The 18,609-nt window shown below is 41.6% G+C and overlaps 1 protein-coding gene across 1 annotated transcript; it reads left to right on the top strand.

The window, feature by feature from the left end:
• Positions 1 to 158: 158 nt before the first annotated feature.
• MKS1 (MKS transition zone complex subunit 1) lies at positions 159 to 18,467 on the top strand. Its single transcript, XM_083349760.1, has 18 exons — positions 159 to 397; positions 5,908 to 6,026; positions 6,560 to 6,624; positions 7,985 to 8,140; positions 8,699 to 8,796; positions 8,948 to 9,076; positions 9,278 to 9,382; positions 9,499 to 9,607; positions 9,705 to 9,761; positions 11,131 to 11,173; positions 11,633 to 11,695; positions 12,411 to 12,481; positions 13,480 to 13,549; positions 14,265 to 14,372; positions 15,353 to 15,486; positions 15,620 to 15,702; positions 16,597 to 16,694; positions 17,945 to 18,467. The coding sequence occupies exons 1-18, from the start codon at positions 318 to 320 to the stop codon at positions 18,070 to 18,072; spliced, it is 1,716 nt and encodes a 571-aa protein (XP_083205886.1). The 5' UTR covers positions 159 to 317; the 3' UTR covers positions 18,073 to 18,467.
• Positions 18,468 to 18,609: the final 142 nt, after the last annotated feature.

Raw genomic sequence — 18,609 nt, 5'->3', positions numbered from 1 at the left:
TTATGACTCATGGACTTCAACTCCCAGAATTCCTGAGCCAGCCAAGCTGGCTCAGGAATTCTGGGAGTTGAAGTCCATGAGTCATAAAAGAGCCGAGGTTGCCTACCCCTGACCTAGATGATTGAGAATCGCTTCACCTAATTCTCCCGTGGAGAACGTCAACCTTGGTTTTTCTCACGGAGCCTGGTAGCGATACCGCTGAACCTCTGGAGGCCTCTTTTTTTTTTCTATATTTATGTTCAGCGCCATCTTGGCGTATCCATGGAAAAGCGGCCTAATCGAGACGCCGCTGCTTTCCTCTCACCGCCCCGGGACTGATGGCGGAGGCGGCTTGGAACGAAGACACCGGCGGGGCGGTGTACCGATCCCGAGACCCCATCCGTAACCTGCGCGTCAGGTTGGTGCTCCCTTCCCTTCTCTGCCGTGAAATGCCTCCAACTCTTCTCGCGGCTCAAAGTTGCTGCAGACGCCGCCGGCGGTCCGTTACTCCACTCGTCCTTTTGCTTTGCAAGCCCGCCCATCAGTTAAAACAAACCAGTCTGGAAAAGATCCTGTGGAATCAATATACTGGTTTCCAAAAGGGAAACCAATCTGGTTTACTTGGTTTGCTTACACTAAACTGGGCTCTCCCTTTCAAAATTACACCTCAAATGCCCCGTGAACGCGCACAGGCGGCAAATCGTCTAATAATGTCTACCCTCCCCGAGAGAAAAATCGCGGAGAAGCCACGCTAATGTTCTCTAGTATTGAAAGAAGGGTAAAGCCTTTATAATCCACCTCAGGAATGCAGGATTTCCCCCCCCCCCAAAAAAAAATGGGCAGTAGCTTGCGTGTATGAGGCAGTGTTAACAGTTGAATTAAAAGAAATGCAGGCTGCGATCTGAGGATTTGGTAACAATGTGCAGAATAAGCAGTAAACAATCACAGCAGCAACACAGTAACAGTAAGCTTAGAAAAATAAAATAAATGCATAGGATAAGATGCACAAATAATTGAGGGTTAGGGTTCCTGGTATAAAATATCAGAAATAGTTTCAAACATGCTACAAAATAATTACAAACATAGCTGCAGTGATATAGAAATAGAACGTAGTAATGTGATATATATTTATATATATATGAATATACCTATGAGAAAGTACATGTATTTCAATTATAGTTAATCTTATTCAGAGAGAAATCATTTAATTTTAAATATATCCTACAGTTAATTAATAATCAAGGAGTTATTGAATGCAGAATACAAAATAAGTTTTTAAATAAAGCAAAATCAATATTAGAATATGTCTACTATGTGCTGCAAAAATCTAGACAACTTCTAGAAAACAGCAACTGTTAAAAATGACTAGTATTCCTTAGCTAGCATGTGGTTTTTGGAGTAATAATTAACAAAAGTCTGGCTCTGTTGCACTTCTGTGCATAAACAATACATAGCATTTTGTTTTTTAGTCACAACTGTTAGATACAACAGTGTAATACTGAAGTTACTGTAAAATCAAAGATAATAAAAATAATCTGAAAATAATAATAATATTAATAATAATAATAATAATAATAATAATAATAATAATAATAATAATAATAATAATAATAATAATAATTTTATTTGTATACCGCCCTTCTCCCGAAGGACTCAGGGCGATGAACAGGGCAATAAATACAAAAATACAAAAATTAAGAAAAGATTAAACAAAGTGCCCAATAACTTACAACAACAAGTTAAAATACGTTAAAACAATAATAAAACCCAAACCCATCAGGCCAGGCCGGCTTGTTCAAACAAGTAGGTCTTTAGATCCCGTCGGAAGGAGCGAAGGTCGGGTGCCATCAGGAGCTCAACCGGTAAACGGTTCCACAAATCCGGCGCACCCACAGAGAAGGACCTCCCCCTGGGGGCCACCAGACAACATTCTCTGACCGGTGGCACCCTGAGGAGGCCCTCTCTGTGGGAGCTCACTGGGCGGAGGGAAGTTGATGCCGGCAGCAGGTGCTCCCTAAGGTACTCCGGACCCATGCCATGTAGGACTTTAAAGGTCATTACCAGCACCTTGAATCTTACCCGGAAGACAACTGGAAGCCAATGCAGCTCACGGAGCAAAGGTGTAACATGGGAGTATCGGGAGACTCCCAACACAACTCTCGCGGCTGCATTCTGCACCAGTTGGAGCCTCCGAGTGGTCCTCAAGGGCAGCCCCATGTAGAGAGCGTTGCAGTAGTCTAACCGAGAGGTCACGAGCGCATGAGTGACCGTACGCAAGGCATCCCGGTCTAGATAGGGCCGCAACTGGTGCACCAGGTGAACCTGGGCGAAGGCCCCCCTAGTCACAGATACTATATGCTCTTCTAAAGAAAGCTGTGAATCTAGGAGGACTCCCAAGTTGTGAGCCCTATCTACGGGGGGTAATAACTCACCCCCCATAGTGAGGGATGGAATATTCTGAATATCCCGAGATGCCGGTACGCACAGCCACTCGGTCTTGTCATGGTTGAGTTGAAGCCTGTTCCTCCCCATCCAGACCCGAACCGCCTCCAGGCAATGGGACATCACGTCGATGGCATCACTGGGGTGGTTTGGGGTCGAAATAAAAAGCTGGGTATCATCAGCATACTGATGATACCCAACTCTAAAACCACGAATGATCTCACCCAGCGATTTCATGTAGATGTTGAACAGGAGAGGCAAGAGGACCGACCCCTGAGGAACTCCACAAACGAGAGGCCTCGAGGTCGACCTCTGCCCCCCTGCCAACACCGACTGTGAACGTCCCAAGAGATAGGAGGAGAACCACTGAAGAACCGTGCCTCCCACTCCCAATCCCCTGAGACGCCGCAGCAGGATACCATGGTCGATGGTATCGAAAGCCGCTGAGAGGTCTAATAGGACTAGGACAGAGGAATATCCCCTGTCCCGAGCCCTCCAGAGATCATTCACCAGAGCGACCAATGCCGTCTCCGTGCTGTACCTGGGCCTGAAACCTGATTGGTACGGGTCTAGATAATCCGCTTCATCCAGAACCAGAGGGAGCTGATGCGCCACCACGCTCTCAACAACCTTCACAAGAAAGCGAAGGTTGGAGACCGGACGAAAGTTGTTTAACACAGCTGGGTCCAAGGCAGGCTTCTTGAGGAGAGGTCTCACCACCACCTCCTTCAAGACGACGGGGAAACTACCCTCACTCAAAGATGCAGATATAACTCCCTGGAACCAGCCTCGTGTCCCCTCCCAAGCCGCATAAGCCAGCCAGGAAGGGCACGGGTCCAATAAGCAAGTGGTGGAGCTCAGCCTCCCCATAATCCTGTCCACTTCCTCCGGAGTCACAGGATCGAACTCCTCCCAGATAACATTGACAAGAGCACCCATGTCCTGATCGTCAGACTCTGCCCAGTCGGAGTCCAAACTGGTCCGAATCCGAGCGATTTTGTCTGACAGATGTTGGCTAAACTCCTCGGCACAACCCTGCAAGGGTTCCTCCCTCACCTCCTGATTAAGGAGGGAGCGGGTTACCCTGAACAGGGCGGCCGGGCGATTATCTGTGGACACGATGAGGGTAGCGAAGTGATTAGACCTCGCCACCCTTATCGCTGCGAGATAAGACCTAATACAGGTTCTTAGTCGCAATCGGTCGGATTCAGACTGGCTGGATCTCCAACAGCTCTCTAGGCCCCGTCTCCGACGCTTCATCTCCCGGAGCTCCACGGAAAACCATGGAGCCCGCTGGGATCTGCACCAGGTCAGGGGCCGCAAGGGTACAACTCGGTCAAGTGCCTCCGTGGCTGCCTTTTCCCAGGCTTCCACTAAGGCATCCGCCGAGCTGTGAGCAAAGGAGGCAGGTGGGGACCCCAGCGCTGCCTGGAACCTCTCAGGGTCCATTAAGCGCCTGGGGCGGAACCATCTAGTTGGTTCAACACGCCCACGGCGGGGAGTGGCAAAACGGAAGACCAGCTGCAGGAGATGATGATCGGTCCATGACAGGGGCATAGCAATTGGGAAACCCCCACCAAGATCATCTAACCACTGTCCAGATAGAAAAACCAAATCAAGGGTGTGGTCCTCTACATGAGTCGGTCCATGAATTATTTGTGTCAGGTCCATTGCCGTCATGGAAGCCATGAACTCCCGAGCTAACTCAGATGATCCTCCCAGGGATGGTAGATTGAAGTCGCCCAAAACCATAAGTTTGGGGAACTCAATCACCAACCCCGAGAGGATATCGAGAAGCTCAGGCAGGGTTGCTGCTGCGCGACTAGGCGAAAGGTACACCAGCAGCAAGCCCAACTGCGTCCTAGGACCACATCTCAGGAGGAGAGACTCACACCCGACTATCTGGAGAACGGTGGTCTCCTGCGGACACAAGGTCTCCCTCATAACTACCGCCCCTCCCCCGCCCCTACCCTGAGCCCGAGGCCGGTGCAGCACCCGGAAACCTGGTGGGCAAAGATCAACCAGAGGAATACCCCCCTCTGGGCCCAACCAGGTCTCCGTGATGCAAGCCAGGTCCGCCTGCTCACCCTCAACCAGATCCCGGATGAGAGGAGCCTTATTGACAACGGACCTGGCATTCAAGTACACCAGCCAGAGCTCAGGTGGCTGCACATCCTCGCTCCCGGAACCTCGGGGCGAAAACAGAGGGTCGGAGCGCCTCACCGCTTGGAGATAGCGGAGACGCACTCCCAAATGTCGATACGGCCCTCTGTTCATACACCTGCTGCCATTCCCTAATGTCGTGGGAATAGGTAATCATGAAACGTATATTTAAATTACAAGTACTCAAATGGTTAAAAGAGAACTCACCCTTTAAAATCACTGTCACACCTACATAAAGAGTAACAAAAATCTATGTGTATCCACAGTTCTGAAAAAAATAATAATTTAAGAGGAAAAATTAAACTTTATACCAAAATGTTATTTAATTCAGAAGCCATACATTTACTTTTTGTCACCAATAAAGGCTCAGATAATAGAAATAGATAATATATATTCAATATTGCTGGAAATGTAATAATTGAGATCTGGTGGCAAGCTCAACCATTCTGGAAGATGCCTCATAATAGAATGGAACAGATTTTAGATTTTGATGTTAATTTTCCTGCAAGTATTTTTCTGTTAAGCACCACTGACTATATCCTTTTACAAAATACACTGAAGTAGCTTAGCACATAGCTGCTCCTAAGATACTTTATACTTCTCATTGGAAATTACACTCAGTTCTTTCTTTAAAATACTGGCAGACCCAATTCTGGATGTATGCATCAATGTCAAAATTGATTTCATATTTTTTTAAAATATGTCTGTTAACTTCAGCTTGGAAAACAGTTATGAATTATAACTCTGCACATAGACCTCTGCCACAACTGAAGTTTGAATTTCTCTTAAGATGTTAAAATACTGAGTTCTTATCTCAGATTAGCTAGAAATTTTTATCCTACGATTTTGACTGAAAATTCTTATTGTAGTTGCCATTGCTAATTTCTGACTTCACCCTATTGATAATTTGAAATACATTTGTGATTATCTCCATGTATTCTCTTAGTTTAATGTTACTAGTGGAATATTAAATGAATGGTTTTCTTAACATTTTATCATTTCTGTAAATCTATTTTTTGCTTTGCTCTTGTTACACATCTATATTATTTTCTTAAATACTTTTTAAAAGAAAAAATATTTTTTTAAAAATCAGATGTTTCTCAACTGATAATGATCAGTAGGGACAAGAGTCTAGATCTAACAGTCATTTGCTGCTTTGCTGCTTTCCTTTTTTGTTCTACTGCTAAGCTTGTAAGCCGCCCTGAGTCTTCGGAGAAGGGCGGGATATAAATGTAATAAAAATAAAAAAAAATGTTCTTCAAGCAACTGGCTTTGAATGACACATTCCAGATGTCCAAAAATAATACATATTTTTTCTTGCAGGGTTAAAATTCAGCGGGTTACTTCTACTAGTCTTCTACTACAGCAATTACAGCAGTCATTTTGCCAATCAGGCCAACAGCTCATCCGCTTGTCAACTTTTGAGCCTTACAACTCAGCATGTGAGTGCTCTTGGCTGGGCTTTAAGAAGAATGATTTCTGAAAATCTGGAAAGGTTTTAAGACTATTAAAACTGCAAAGTCTGATCAGTATAAAACCAAATAATTGAAATATCCTTTTTACAGACTATGACCAGGGAACCAAGAAATGTTTCTGTACAATTTTGTTTCATTTTTAAGCTAATTTTTTATTTTGGTGGTCAGGGATATCATTTACCTTAACAAAACTAATGACGTTAGTGAGATTGTCTGCTTTCCGCACAGTAATTTTCTCATTTCCTGCATTGCTTTTCTTGTTAAGTTGCCAAAATGCCCCATGATTTGTGCAGTGATTTAGTGTGGCTAACTCCTAAGTTTTTCTTGACTTTAGCATTGATTCTGAATATAAAGACATTCAAAGCCATAAAATAATTATTAGGCCTGCCCAGATGTTCTGTATATTAGTAACAAAGAGAGAAAACAAATTCTGGGAGATTTAGAGCATCTTAAGCCATTATTCTTGTCAAGCACACTTTGGAGACACGTCTGTATTTCAGGTGGGCATTGTCCTGAAGAAAAAGAGGAGGCTGTTATTGGCTGGCAAGAAAAACTCTTCAGTCAAGTAAGTAGATGGTGTGATTGTCCCTCTAATGATTCTAGCAGTTTTCACCGCTTCGGGCAGTGCTTAATCAATTTATTTGTACGTAAACCAGATATCAGGCTAAGCAGTGATTGGAATCTAGTTCTCTTTCAACCAAGCATAATGTTCTAGCCCAGTGGTGGCAAACCTATGGCACACATGCCAGAGGTGGCACTCAGAGCTCTCTCTGTTGGCACACATGCCACCGCCGCCAGCAGCAGGTCCATCAGGCCACCATCGCTGCCCGGAGCAGGAGCTCCGCCCGGCCTTGTATCTGCACCCCACGGCACGGTAGCAGCCGTTTTTGTGCCTTGCAGCATGGTGTCCCATTTTTGCGCTCCCGTTTTTTACGTGCCAGAGGTGGCACTCAGAAGCGCCTCCCTGCCCCCCAAGGGTACCACAATGCTGATGTGGCCCTGGCATTTTGCAATAAATAAGTGGGTTTTGGGTTGCGCTTTGGGCACTCGGTCTCTAAAAGGTTCGCCATCACTGTTCTAGCCTCTTGTCAAGCCTGATCATGTGCTGTTCCTGCAAATTTCACATGGATATCTCATGAAATGTTTAAAAGTACAGACTTCTAGGTTGAAAAATATGAAGCCATAAGTCATTTGGATTTCAATAGTAGGCCTACATTTTTTTTCCTCAGTCACTCAGGTAAAGGTGCAAAACATTTTGTTTCAAGCCTTCTCAAGCACCAAACTATTGTGAACATTTGGGAGTTTCGATGCTTCTAAAATATTTGAAAGAGCCTATTCTGCTTTTAAAACAATTATTTCATGTTCAGAAGGAATTTTGTATACCTTCACACTTCAAATAATTCAAAAGAAAACATTTTGATTATCACTTTGAATATCACAGGAATTTTTCTTGCCTAATTGAACAAGGCCTTGAATAGGAAGTCAGTTTAACTGTACTGTACATTATGCTCACAAGAGCTTTTGCCATTTCATGTTAAATGAAGAAGACAAGGCTTCCTTTGTATACTTTCTCATTCGGGTTTTTAGAGACTAAATGGCTCAGTCTTATAGGTAGAAATATTCGACCTATTTTTTTGAATTGTAACCTTGGTGGAACACTCTCCAAACTGTCCCTTTGCTTCTCCCCCATTCTTCACCTTCATTGCACCTATTTATATATGAGAAATCCAATTAGATATGAGTCCTACAGAAGTTAGTGGCTCTTTTTGTGATTTGCTCATGTACCAAATCCAATTAATTGTCTGCTTTTTTGCTGTGACTTCTGCTTTGCTGTTACTGCCGTTCCATGGGTTGAAGATTTTGCAAAAGGGGGGGGGGCTTTGTGACTGTATACAAGCAACAATGGTTTTCTCTACTCCATTTAGTTTGAGGTTGATCTTTACCAGAATGTGTCTGCCTGCCAGAGTCCACTTGACCGACAATACCACCAGGATATCCTAAAGTTGGAAGAGTTGGGGGGTCGAAAGAATAAGCGGATCTTCACCTACACAGACCATGATCGCTTCACCAACCTAGAAGAGGTGCCAGCTTTTTAACAGAGATGGAAATGGGTTGGAGACTGGATGGCTGACCCAGAGTCTATTCTTTATGTCAACATGAATGATAGGAAGAGATGAATTGTTCCTACCAGAGAATATGTAAAAATATAATCCTCAAGTAATAATCGTTAATTACAAATATAATTACAAATATAATTTCTGGTTTAGGGAGTAAAGTTCAGATCTCTCCAAAGCTAGACTGGTTTAGATCGTTGTGATGGAAGATCACCAGGAAAGTCCAGAGCAATCAGAGTTGGAAGTTGGAAAACTATACTGAAAGATTGCAATATCAAATCACTTTCATATTACTGCCAAGAAAGCATGTAATCAGCAGGTGTTCAGTTCAGTTCCTGAGCAGTGTTTCTCAACCTTGGAAACTTTAAAATGCTTTCCCTTGATGGGCTGTCACTCTGGAGCCTTGCTATCTGTTTTGTACCAAACGTACTGCTAAAAAAGATATTTCCGTGGGTTGAATGCAACCTCTTAGGTCACATTTTTCCTGTGTAAATGAGAATAACAAGCTCTCTCCTTACATTCCAGCATGGTCAGAAAGTGACCACTTCTGACAAGGAAGTGCCTTCGTATTTGGCAGAAATGATGGCTAATGTGAGGAGGAGAAGACAAGAACGCAAGCCAGTGTGAGTGCAGCCATGGACACTGCTTTTGTTGTACAAATCTCTTGGGTTTGAGGGATGGGGAATGCATTCCTCGGCTCTTCTGTATGTTCTGCCAAAGCCGAAAGAAACCTGCTTCACTATAGGCAACAAACTCCTTTGCCTCTCTTGGCAGAGAAGGAAACATCCTGAAGTCCCAAATTATTTCCTGGCAGCCCTCAGAAGAATTCATCAAGAACAACCATGTCATTAATACTCCTGTGCAGACCATGTATATTATGGGGGACCTAGGACCCCAAGGCAAGTAAGTTTGTGTGTTTATGCACCAAAGCTTTCCAGACCATCTTCTGTGGCTGAGGGTTCTCCTTCAGTCATCAGAGTCCTGGATCTGGGCTTTGCATATAATTGTTCTATATGTTCAGAAACATCTGAATGTGTCTTGGACTGCCAGTATTTTAAGACCTAAGAAGCAGGTCATGTTTTTTTTTTAATGATCTCTCCGTAGACTTGGTTGCAAGGAGTATGAGTATGTTCTCTGCATGATCAAGGTGGATGGCAATGGAGTCATTACAGTTAAGCCAGACTTTACAGGCACAAAAGGGCCTTACAGGTGAGCAGCATTTAGACCCCTTTGATCTTTGAAGATGAATTGAGTCAAGGGGCACTTACATATCAATTATACAGATCTTTCATCTGAGTTGGGCTGTGTTGTTTGGCACTCTGAAGGATTGAGCTGGAAGGGGAGAAGCGGGAAATGTGGAAATTCACTCTGGAGAATGCCTCTGCTACAGTGGGAGAGAAGGAGGAGGCACGGGAGCAGCGTGTCTTCAAGGATGTAAGAACTCTTTACCTTTTGTTCCTAAGTGGGAACTAAGTTTTTAGAAGGGATATACCGTATGTGTTATTTTCTGACCAGATATTTCATTCTTTAGTTGTACAGCCGACATAAAGAGTACCTCAATGGACTTGTTGGATCTGACTTTGAGATGGTAAGTGACTTATTTTTGCACCAGATATGTCTGCTTTACCTGGTAGCTGTTGACCCTAATCCTAACTTGTTTAAGATAGAACCTCAAAACCTCAAATCCGGCTCAATTTTTAGTGAAGAGTGTAAGGCTGGTAGAATTTGGAATTCTGCTTTGTAATGCATTACCACAGCATTCATGATTAGTTTATCATTGTTGGAAACAAATTTTTTATATGATTTGAGCAAATAATAAAATTCCTGCAATTCGCAGGTTGTCTTATCAGAATTCTAATAGCAGCTTTTTCATGGAGAGGGAAAAATGGTGCTGCAGTTTTCTTCTTACTCCTTTTCTCACCCTGCAAATTTTCCATACTAGTTAAATTCCATACTAGTTAAATGAGAAGCCCATTTTGAAAAATAAATTGTGCCTTGGATGATATAAGAAGGTAGCAGGGTTCCATGCTGGCTTGTTCTTGGATGGAGAACCACACAGAAATTCTAGAGCCATTGAGAAAGTGAAAACAAAATATTTCAAGAGACAAAGGCAAGCCACTTCTATAACATTGTTAAAAATTACATAGATTAGCCATCAGGAGCCAAGCTCAACCAAGGATATTTTTACCTTTGAATCCAAAGCACACTGACAATTAAATCTCAAGTCCTGAACTGACCTGCCACCTCTGTCATATATTCATCACATAACCTTTGATATATCTTCTGTTTCATTGATTATCAAAAAAAACAACCCTCCATCCCTGTGTTCATAAAATCAAGTATTAGGTAAAGAGGCAAAATGAGAACTTTCTTCCACAAAGTGGTTAACTGTTGCTTGTAAACTACTCTTTATGCAACAAAGTTGTCAAGATGTGTATTAAAACACACCAAGCTAGAAACCGGGAGACCGTGAGTTCTAGTTTTACCTTAGGCATGAAAGCCAGCTGGGTGACTTTGGACCAGTCAACCTGTCAGGGTTGTTGTTGGGAAAATAGGAGGAGGAAGGTATACCAGCTTTGCTCACTGCCTTGAATTGTTTATAAAAATAATAAAAGTGGGATATAAATAAATATCTCTGACTTGGGGGGGTTGCATCTGATGTTCCCCTTCTATTATAAAAATATAATTGCTTTATATCTAAGCTACCCTTTGATCCCCCCAGTCTAGATTTATCAAGTCTGATTAGTCAGCAGCTCTCGGTCAGTGGAAAGCTTTTCACGTAACCTTTTAGCTGAAATCCTTTAACTGGCCAGACCAAGTATGTTTTCTAAGTTGCCTAGAGTCACTGATGAGTAGGCGGCCATATAAATTTTCTTTTAAAAAACCCAACCAACAGAAATATTAATGTAGAGCTGCAGTTTTTCTGCTGGGTAATGTTCATTCTTTTCCTCTTGCAGACTGCCCCTGGTATTTTCCGACTCTTTGTTAATGGTGAAATAGGTAAGATAAGCCTTTTATTCTTGGCGTAGTTTTTGTTTCTCCTCCTTCTACATTAAACCCAGGACTGATCCCCAGGACACCTAGGGTCAAACTGTAACTGGAAGCCTGTGCTTGCCCTATGAAACAGCATAGAGGAAAAGTACATTGTGATCCTGTTAACTGATTTATACTTCTTGAGGTTCTGTAATTAGTTTTGATGTTTCCCTAATATTGATTTAGGTGCCTTTTTGCTATTAGGAAAAATGACTAATTTTTTTCAGTTTGTAAGCAATCTAGAGCTGTGATTGTCACTAAAATATGCTACAAGTTTGATTAGCCAACTCACTCAGGTTTTGTTTTAATCTCAGAGTCTCTTTAGCAATGTGTGTGCACCTTCATAGGGTTGGGCAGCTTGGTTAAGAATAAGAAAAAAGATCCAAAGAATAAGGTTTTATTACTGTGTTTCCTTTTCTTTCCCAGTTTCAGCCCAGGGTTATGAATATGGCAATCTGTACATACATTTCTTCTTGGAACTGCCCAGCTGTGAGTAGTATAAATTAGACCCTTAAGATTGGGAGCAAGATACGATATGGCATCTACCACATACAGTTTTTGTAGAAATGTGAAGAAAAGAAAAAGGAGCAAATAATTTTATGCTATCTACATATTTTTCCATATTGTTTCATATTAGTATATTTGAAAGAAATTCTTATGGTTTTGAAAAAAAAAGCACTACAAGTAGTCCTTGCTTTAATGACCAGTTGCTTAATGACCAGTCAGTTACAATAGTAACAACCCGATTCCACAGTTCCAACTGCAGCTCGCACGCGCACACACACACACACTTGATTTCATTTGGTAGCTAGGCTACTGGCTCACATTTATGGCTGTTTTCAGTATGACCATGATTTTTAGCATTTTTGCTATATTCTGTTTACTTTCTGTTTGGGGCAAAAAATGCCAGCTGGATAAATGGATTCATTTAATCACCAGTGCATTCGCTTAACAACTGTCACATCCAACAAATGTGGCATTTGCTTAATGACCACCGTAAATAAAGTCACAAAATTAGACCTGGTCATATTGTGACCACCATGACATAAGACCGTAATTCCAGGCTTAATTAAAGTCATTAGTCAGGAACTACCAGGTATGCAATGAAAGGATGTCTGGTTTTGGAGCAGAGGTTTCGTTCTTTTATCTGCTAATTAATTTTGCTATCTTTTCTGCAGTGCTAAAAAATTTATTTTCTTTCTAGGCTGGTCATGTCCCCCATCTCAGCTACTCTCTGGAGTGACACAGACTTGCACTAGCAAAGTACATGGCAAAGTATGTTTAAGGTGGTTCGTTTGTGAGGGAGGGGGACTGTTTGCAGAGTCACAGCTTAATGCCACTTTTGGGGTACATTTTTCTTCCATACTTTGAGAAATAGCAGCCTTACATGACTCTGGAATGCAATTCTTGCTATACATTTTAGTTTTCTGATACTCCTAATATTTCAAAGCTAAATTCTAATAGAGCCTTCTTCAACTTACTCCTTTAACTCTTAAATGTATTGTGCTGCCAATTATTTGGATTTCTTAATGATTTACATTAATTTTTGTTGAACCTCAGTTGGCCCACAAATTCTCAGTTTAGATTGGAATGCCCTGGGGATAAGAATTATGGGATTTTTTAATCTAGGATGGCCACCAGAATCACAACTGCAAGACAGGCAACTATACAGAATGATATAATTTTAAAAAGGATAAAAATTAAATCTGGAGAATATCAGATTGGAGAAGATCTTGAGCATATAGACAAACATTTGGGGGAAAAATCTCCCTTGCTTTAGAGTCTATTTGAATTCTTCATTGTTGGTACAAAACCAGTAGAGTGATTGTATTGGTTTAAAGCCTGGATTAGACTTCTCTATCGTCAGGGAATGTATGCCTCTGTTGTCTGGAGGCGGTTGCCTAGCTGTTGCAATTATACCTCTGAAAATCCTACATTTACCCATCAACCCCTTCACAGCATGATCATGCAGCGATGCCTAGGCACAATTGGGGGCAACTCTAAATCAAGCTTAAAGCATATCCATCTTGACTGTAGGTTTGCCTGTTATATCAGTTGTTCTGTCTCCCATCATACACACACACACACAGAGGGAGGGAGGGAGGGAGGGAGGGAGGGAGGGAGGGAGGGAGAGAGAGAGAGAGAGAGAGAGAGAGAGAGAGAGAGAGAGAGAGAGAGAGAGAGAGAGAGAGAGAGAGAGAGAGAGAGAATGAATGTTGTTCTGTTTCCTGCTGCCCCGTGTAGGAGCTGATGCTACTATTTTTCATTCCCAGGACAGGGTGGCTTTTTTTTCCTTCCCATTTACCCTGGAGATGTTCTTTGCCCAAGAGGATGACTCAGAAGGTGAGTCATGCCATTGGAAGTCAGACTTGTGTGTGAGAAAGTAGTTCAGAAATGGTTCTACTCTAATGGATATGAGCTGTTCGTCTCCATCTTTGAGAATTGATTGGACTGTCACATGAAAGATAGAGGGATTTTATTTATGGAGTGTAATTCTTTGGGACATTTTCTAGGTTATGAATGCACAATTTTGTCTAGACTGAAGTTGATAGCCCTAAAATTCTTAGAGACAAACACAAAATTCTATTTAAAAATTGAACACACATTACAATTTAATTACAGCTAAATGTAATTAATGTTATCACTCTCCACTTGTATTTTTTTTTTGTATTTTCACTCACCTTCTCCATTATTAAAAATTACAAATTGCTTACAACTTTTGGAGATTTCTCAGAACTGAAGCCATGGTTTCAGGGGACTATAGACAGCCTTGAAGCCTCCAATTGTACACTTCTGCTCTAGAAAAAAACTGTACAGTAATGTGCGGGATCTGCAGAAGAGCAGGATGTGTTGCATAGCTTGTATTCATTTCAGCGAACACTTGCAACTACGTCAGAGGATTGTTCCTCTGAGCAATGGTTTATTCTGATTCTAGTGGAAAGTTGCATTTCAACATCCCTCCATCAGCAGAATTGCCCTACTGTTTATGCTGGAATAAAACATGACATTGATGCGAGACTGGCTGGTGTCTTACTCACTGTCTTCCTTCCTCTAATAGGCTCCCTCCCTGAGTGGCCTGTCCTATACTTTGAGGTTCTTTCCTTGGATTTCTGGCATAGGTACCGTATTGAAGGCTATGGGTTTGTAGTGCTGCCAGCAACGCCAGGTAAAAGACAGTGCTGGAACTGAACTCTGCATTGGTGCAACTCATAAGGCAAATTTGTTTATTAATTTCTTTATTTGTTTGATTTATTGTATATAGCCACTTTTATGTGACTGAGTGACTTACATAAAACAAAAATCAAAATACATTTTTTTACTTGCCTCTAGTAGTGTATATTCATCATGTTTCAGTACTAGATGTTCTTCTGATAACTAGTCGAAAAAAACTTATTTTCTTTAACTGCTGGAATTCTGGAAAGTCTTTTTAAGATGGCATCTCTTAGCATTTAAGATGGCATGCTTACAATAGATACTCTCTCCATGCATTTCTGTCATTCTCCTAGCAGACTCGCATTCCTCCTGACTGGTGAAATTTCCTGGGTGGTTTTGAGGATTTGTCATTTGCTGTTGTTCAGTTTAACACATTAGGGGAAGATTAAGATACAACAGTTTTGAAATAAAAGGCAGATGATTCAAGGTTTTGAAAGGATTGCCCTCCTCCCATTCAAATGGGATAGTATATCCGGATGTGAACATCTCTTATGGTCACTGCCAAGAAATGGACAAATTTGCTGAGTTTGTACATTGTGCTAAGCTGTAATGTGGTTGTTTGAGTTCGTCATAGTGTGATACAAACATAGTCACTGTGGTATGTAAACATGGTTTATAGTTCATAAGCCATCTACAGTTACTCTAAGCCTAAGATGTCACAAAAGCCAGTAAATATATAAATAAAACTTCACGTGTGAATGGATTATTATGGTACCGGTATCTTTTACAACCATGAAAATCCAGCTTCTCTCTATTGTAGAGTATTTTCCTTGGCTTGTAGTAAACAGTTTCCAGGTCTTGTATTTCACTGGAACTTTTATATTGTGATCTCAGTGGCTAACATACTGGTAGTGGACATGCATGTTCTGAGTAGGCTTTTGATTTTTTCCCCACATATCTCTGGCATCGATCCTGTTCAACCTGATGATTCAGGGGTTCACACTTTGTCTGTTTCTACATGGCGTCCTGTGGAGTTGGGCACCATTTCAGAACTACGGAGGTTTTTCATTGGGGGATCTCCAGAGCTTGAGGATATAACCTACACCAAAGTGCCAAGTACTTTCACAGTGAGTGCCTGCCTCCCCATGCCCACCCACCATCTGCAAAGCATTTTGGTTCAGAGTTTGGCAGGTTTCTTGAGAAAGAAGGATGAAAACTCAGCTAGGACTTCCCCTAATCTGATGCTTATCTTCTGTGCAGGGTGATCGTCTCAGCCGTTTTGGTTTTCGTTCTGAAACAACAGGGAGTGTCACTTTCCGGCTGAACTGCCTGCAGCAGTCCAAGTAAGATTTTTCTCTCCACTAGAGAGAGAGAATTTCTCAAAATTCTGAACATGCACAGGAAAGAGAATCTCTTTCCCTCTGTATTGAAAGAGATTTCAGCAAAAAGCAGCTTCTGTTATCAGCTTGGTTATCTGCCTTTGGATTCAAATGCCTAATGTCAGTATTCTCATTGATATAGACGCAGGCATAAGGAAGCACATACAAGTAGTCCTTGCTTATTGATCACTTATTTAAAGTTGCAATAGCACTGAACAATAGTACTTATGACTGGTCCTCAAAGTTCCATCCATTGCAGTGCTGTGGTCACGTGGTCACAATTCAGGAGCTTGGCAACCAGCTCACACTTAAAACAGCTCCTGCAATCATGTGTTCACTAATTGCAACCTTCCCTGCCAGATACCTGCAAGCAAAGTCTTTCGGGAAACTGGTAGAAAAGGTTGTAAGTCACTCGAGTAAGCCCACCCACCACCCCATTTTCCGGCACAACAGGCCATGCTCCCCTTCCTCAGGCTGAGAACCTTAACTTGGTAGTTGCTATTGGATTCATTTCAAGGAATCAGCAACAGTGGCTGCTGAATTTCCTGATTCTTCCTATTTTCCCCTCAAATATTACAGAAGGAATGTGCTAAAAGAAGGTGAGTCCTGAACACTTGATTATAAATGCATTTTTAGAATTGCAACTAACTGTTGTGAAAACATTAGCACTGTCCTTTAAGACCAACAATTTAATGTGTAGCCCTTTTTCAACATAGAAGAACATCAAAAATCAGAACATCGTTTGATGGGGATAAAGCAAATTTCTTTTATCATTTGAGAAAAAGCAACTTCCTCTTCCAGGAATCTACAACATATTATAGCATATTGTTGCTAGTTTTAAAACTTGTTTCTTGGCAGAGCTTTTCTGGAGTCCAGCTCCATGAAGAAACGCATGCAGAGTGTTCTGGATCGACTAGGAAACTTCAGTCAGCAAAGTTCCGTTTATAATGTCTTAGGTAAGGCTTTTGACACAAAATCAGGTGGGAATTTTTTTGCGGAAAATAGAATTGTTTGGATCTTGGGCATTACAATTTCCCTATCAGGAAAGGTTGTAATATTTGAGCTTCTTTTGTCTAGAAAGAAGGCAAATGAGAGCGGATATGTCTGAGATGTACACAAGTATGCATGGTGCGGTTAAAGTGGACAAGAAACTATTTTCCCCTTCCCAAAATACTAGAACCAGATTAAATTAAATTGGATTCTGGAAGAATCAGGATAGATAAAAGGAAATATTAATGCATAATTAAATTTTGGAATTTGCTACTATGAGATATGGTGTTGGCTACCAACTAAGGTGTCTTCAAAAATGGGTTGGATCAATTGATGGGAGTCCAAGGGGATAATGATTATTAGCCTTGATGACAGTATAACTGCTTTAAAGGCCATCTGCTGAGAAACTACTGGGCTTCCTTGTGTCCTGAATTGGCTACTGTGATAATAGATTGATGGATTAGGAGTCCAATCCAGCAGGGCATTTTGTTCTTATGATTCTCAATGGCCATTTTAGGCATTTTAATTCTAAATTGTTTCATCATTTAGTTCAATGTATGGTAGTGGGTTCTTTAAAAAGCCCAAATTAAAAGGTGGTTATTTTTTTATTAAAGATGAACATATCTTCTAATTAAATATTTTAAATTATCTTGGAACATCAGGATCACTTAAAGAGGATAGTTTTTTTATCTATTTAATGAAAAACATGTCGTATTCTGTTTCTTATTTGAAAAACTCAAATTTGCCAGAAGAGTAATGTTCTATATTCTTTTTTTAAAAACTTTGTAGCTCCTAGGCCTTTAAAAAAATATAGAATAAAATATGTTATTCTGGATGGTGTGTCAGAACAAGAGAATAAAGGGAATTCAAAATCCTTGTTTTGCTTTTGCACAATACATTTTCTGTCTCCCACAGAGCTACTAGAAGTTAGACATACTTTCTAGCCTGCATAATGTATTCAACATCACATGCTTTCAATATTTCAGCATGGGATTTGGGTTAAAAGGTCTAGAACAGGGGTGTCAAACTGCCGTTGCGTCACACCAAAACTGAGCCCACCCTATTGCCGGCAATGGGAAAAAAGTCGCAACACGTCACGTGACATCGCAAGTTTGACACCCGTGGTCTAGAAGGATGGAATGAGCAGGCAGGGGAACTAGTTGGCTGTGCAGGTTGAACCACCCCCTAACTACCATATTGGTTCTCTTTGTTGCAGAGGCTTTTCAACGGGCTCGTCAACGGATGCAGGAAGCCCGGGAAAGCCTTCCTCAAGATTTGATTCGCACTTCAGCCTCTGAAGCTCATCATGATGAAAGTATCATCAAGCAGCCTGCTGTCTTCTAAGATGTTCTCCACCAGTGTTTCTCAATCCCAGCCACCAGAAGACTTCAACACTCAGGATTCCCCAGTCAGCTCTACGCCTTGGGTTCTCAACTCTGCTTCTGCATTTTATGAGAAACTCCTGAAGCTCAGTTTGAATCTGGAGGTGGGCCACGTGGTGCTGGACATAGGTGCTTGGACTGCTGTTTTTTCAAAGGATGTGACAGAAATCTCAGTTTTCCTCCCTTTCTTCACACAAGATCATGAGATTACAAAAACATTCTATGCCTTAGGAAGGCAATCATGTTGTGCGGTATTTTATTTTGTGTGCATGAATTTGGGTATATTTATATGTACATAGGGATATATATACACATGAACATTTGAAATCAGTAAAAATAAAAACGATGAACTCCGGGATATAAGAAAAAAGCCTTCTTTATTGCTGAGCTTTCGTCAGCTAGCTGTTGACATCATCAGAGCAAGGGCTGAATGATAAGGGAGCAAGTACATACGCTTACATGGTAGTTATAACGGTCAAGTTGTGGAATGTGGGTGTGA

Source organism: Vipera ursinii (genome assembly GCF_947247035.1).
Source record: "Vipera ursinii genome assembly, chromosome: 1".
NCBI classification, from domain to species: domain Eukaryota; kingdom Metazoa; phylum Chordata; class Lepidosauria; order Squamata; family Viperidae; genus Vipera; species Vipera ursinii.
The sequence above is the reverse complement of the archived record's forward strand: the minus strand, read 5'-3'. Positions and strand labels throughout refer to the sequence as shown.

Bases quoted from the DNA above. Each gene is read 5' to 3' on its own strand.
- MKS1 (XM_083349760.1), top strand. From the start codon at position 318: ATGGCGGAGGCGGCTTGGAACGAAGACACCGGCGGGGCGGTGTACCGA. The intron at 8,797-8,947 runs GTGAGTGCAGCC...CTCTCTTGGCAG, and splicing joins AGACAAGAACGCAAGCCAGT to AGAAGGAAACATCCTGAAGT. The intron at 16,695-17,944 runs GTAAGGCTTTTG...TCTTTGTTGCAG, and splicing joins TTCCGTTTATAATGTCTTAG to AGGCTTTTCAACGGGCTCGT.